Raw genomic sequence first — 3,119 nt, 5'->3', positions numbered from 1 at the left:
TCTCTTGCCTCAGCCTCCCAAGTAGCTGGGACTACAGGCGCCCGCCACAGCGCCTGGCCATTTTTTGGTTGCAGCCATCATTGTTGTTTGGCGGGCTCGGGCTGGGGATTCGAACCCGCCACCCTAGGTGTATGTGGCTGGCGCCTTAGCTGCTTGAGCCACAGGCGCCAAGCCGACAGCTACTCTTTTGGTGTATATCGTTTGGAATCCTGGAAATGAAATACTGTAGTATATTATCATTTTATAAATTTGTTTTATATATTTGGAATATCTTTAAATGTACTTCTGTAGCATCATTTGAAATGACTGTGTAGTATTTTTTTTGCATAATTGTACCATAATTTATATACTCAGTCTTCTATTACTGAACTTCTAAGTTTTTAACAAATATTTCCCTGTAATAAACTGGAATGATGCAATAAACACAGTTTGGTCTTTGGACACATTTTTACTTATTTTGTAAGATTAACACCTAGAAATGGCCTTATATTGCTGGGCTAAAGATTATGCATGTTTTTTTGACTAGAAGATATAGTTTTAATATATACCTTTAACTCAAATAATAATAATAGATGGATGATTCAAATATATAAGACATTATAATTTTTTAAAATAAAGTTTCATTTTGAATAGTGTAAAGTTTCATTATAGAAACTTCCTGAAAATAGAGAAAAACAAAAAGGAAAAACATGACCAATACACTTGTACTTAAAGATCACCAGAATCAGCAATTATTTTTCAATTTTATTTTAATCTCATGGTTATTAGTATAAGTGTACATGACTTTATAACTTTTTTCAAAGTGTAGTAATTTGAAGTACTATGTTTCTTGCATTTATTTGCTTGTTCACTACATAGAAAAAACATCCACAAAGTTAATCAGTTGATTAGAGTTAATTAGTTCATCTTTCCATTCACAGTTGTGACACCTGATGCTTCAACTGAGGGAACTCCTTCCCTGCCCCCAGGAAGGTTCTGCACTTGTGTGCATTCCCTTGCTAACCACTGTGCTCCTCACCCTCTTTTTAGGTGCCAGAACTGGGAAGGCGGCATTGGCGGGGTGCCAGGGATGGAAGCCCACGGCGGCTATACTTTCTGTGGCCTGGCTGCGCTGGTAATTCTCAACAAGGAACGTTACTTGAACTTGAAGAGCTTATTAGTAAGTGTCTGAGAACTGTCTTTCTGTTAGGCCCAGGTCACTGGAAACATGACTGGACTCAGATATGCTGGCTTCGGGAGGGTGTGGCTGTGGGAAGGGCTAACAGTTGACCTTGAGTTCACAGACTCAAGTTCTGGGGTGAAGCTTTACATATTGTCGTTGGAGCTCTCCCTCTCAGCTCCTCCTTCTTTTCTGTCTTTCTGCTTGTAACTTTGCATGAGTGTTAGGCCATTCCAGATGTTCTGCAGATACCTGGTATGAACCAGAGTACCTTCCTCATACACCAGTCCCTTAGAATTAGAGGTTATCATGCATCTTAGAAAGAATCTTCTAAGAGGAAAAGTTATAAGAAGAGCTCTGAAGCATTTCGAGGCCCAGCTTTTATTACTTGCTGCACTGTGTGAACATTTAGTACCTACACTTAGATGAGTTCTCTGGGCACAGCTGGGTAATTGGGCTGAGAAGCCAGCCCGAGCATTTATGTCTGAGTGGACCCCGTGCTCTTGGCAATATTGGGAATGAAGTCAGAGAGCATCCAGCTTGGGGAGAATGATCACTGTGCCCTAGTGGACAAACACACATCTGCTTCCACAGCCACCAAGAAGGAGGTGTTCCCCCTTGTGTAATTTGGGGAGCATGCACCCTGACCTCAAAGCATACCAGCTGCAGCCGACATGCCGCTCCTCTCCCAGTTTACACACTGACCCCATGCGGCCTGTCGTTGTGAGCTAGTTTCTGTTGTACTCTGAAGAAAACTAACTCCTAGATTTTGCCTTTACCCTTAGAAAGCCTCCAAGTGTAAGCGCTTCTTAAATTTTCTTTAAGGCTTGAAAGTTTGTGCCAAAACAGCCAACATTGTGCACTGGGCTTAGAATTTATCAGATGTTTTAAAATTTGATCAACAACAAGGGAAGAAACAGAAAAGTCCCATCTCCCAGGCAGAAATAAGGAATGTAACTAGTGAATGCCTGAGTTATTATGATAGTCTTCTAGATTTGAACCCTGCACCTGCTGTTTCCCACACATGGGATCTCGGGCAAACTGTCTAATCTATTTTAGGGTGAGCTTTTTGTTCTTCCTTCTGTAAAGTAGAAAGTAGGGATGACATTCCTATTCTTTGAAGATGAAAGGAAAGAAAGGCACATAATAGGTGCTTAGTAAATGTTAGTATCTCTCTTACCCAAACTATTCCATTCCCTCTGATTGCTTTGGGAGAACTTAGACCCTGTAACTGAAGGATTTTATGAAATCATATAGCAGAGAGAAACAGGAAACTCATGGGTTCAGGTACTTCAAAATATAAATTAGTCTGACCTAAAAACAGTTAAGTTGTGGGTAAGTAAAAATAAAGAGCGGACCGCTGCTGCTGTTCCTGCTTTTTCTCGTCTTGAGCGATGCTTAGCCCACTTTGAGTGTGCATTGTCCCTAAAACGCTGGTCATTTAAGACCAGCTGAGGATGTATCAGTACGTGGGCCCATAGTACAGGGTTTTATGTCTTCCTTCTAAGAGTTTGGGATTGTGACTCTCTGTGGGTAGGTGTTCCCTTGAACAGGGATGTGATTTAAATTCTGCAACTGTTAAGGGAGAGCTGGACCCCTCTTCCATTGAGGGTCCCTAGTGACTATTTTCAGAAACTCAATCTATTAAGACTCTGGACCCAGGAGAAATATCCTGCCTGGTACCCAGTCAGCTCAGTGGGGGCAGTGGAAGCCCACGCTGGTGGCTGGAGCTGCCTAGGAGGGCCGGGGAGGGAAATGGAAATGCCATATCTGTCCCGCCAGCTGGGTCTGCTCATTCCTGGAGGCCAAACCCATGGCTATCTTGATCTTTGTAAGAGCGTGTGTTTAGAAAGCTTGGAGATAAAGCAGGCGTGGTAGTGTCATGTGTGATCACTGAGTGACATCAGTAGCTATTTTATACCTTCATTGTGAAAGATTTTCTTTTTTTTTTTTTTTTTTT

At 41.9% G+C, this 3,119-nt stretch overlaps 1 protein-coding gene across 1 annotated transcript in view; it reads left to right on the top strand.

Moving 5' to 3' along the window:
* FNTB (farnesyltransferase, CAAX box, beta) overlaps nt 1–3,119 on the top strand; it is a 77,176-nt gene that overhangs the window by 56,491 nt on the left and 17,566 nt on the right. The window contains exon 8 of the mRNA XM_003797392.2: nt 1,030–1,159. Coding sequence (XP_003797440.1) covers nt 1,030–1,159 — 130 coding nt within the window. The remainder of the gene's footprint in view (nt 1–1,029; nt 1,160–3,119) is intronic.

Source organism: Otolemur garnettii, unplaced genomic scaffold, assembly GCF_000181295.1.
Source record: "Otolemur garnettii isolate 467f Iridium unplaced genomic scaffold, OtoGar3 scaffold00115, whole genome shotgun sequence".
Classification (NCBI taxonomy): Eukaryota; Metazoa; Chordata; class Mammalia; order Primates; family Galagidae; genus Otolemur; species Otolemur garnettii.
Note: the sequence above shows the minus strand (reverse complement) of the source record. Positions and strands in the feature narration are given on the sequence as shown.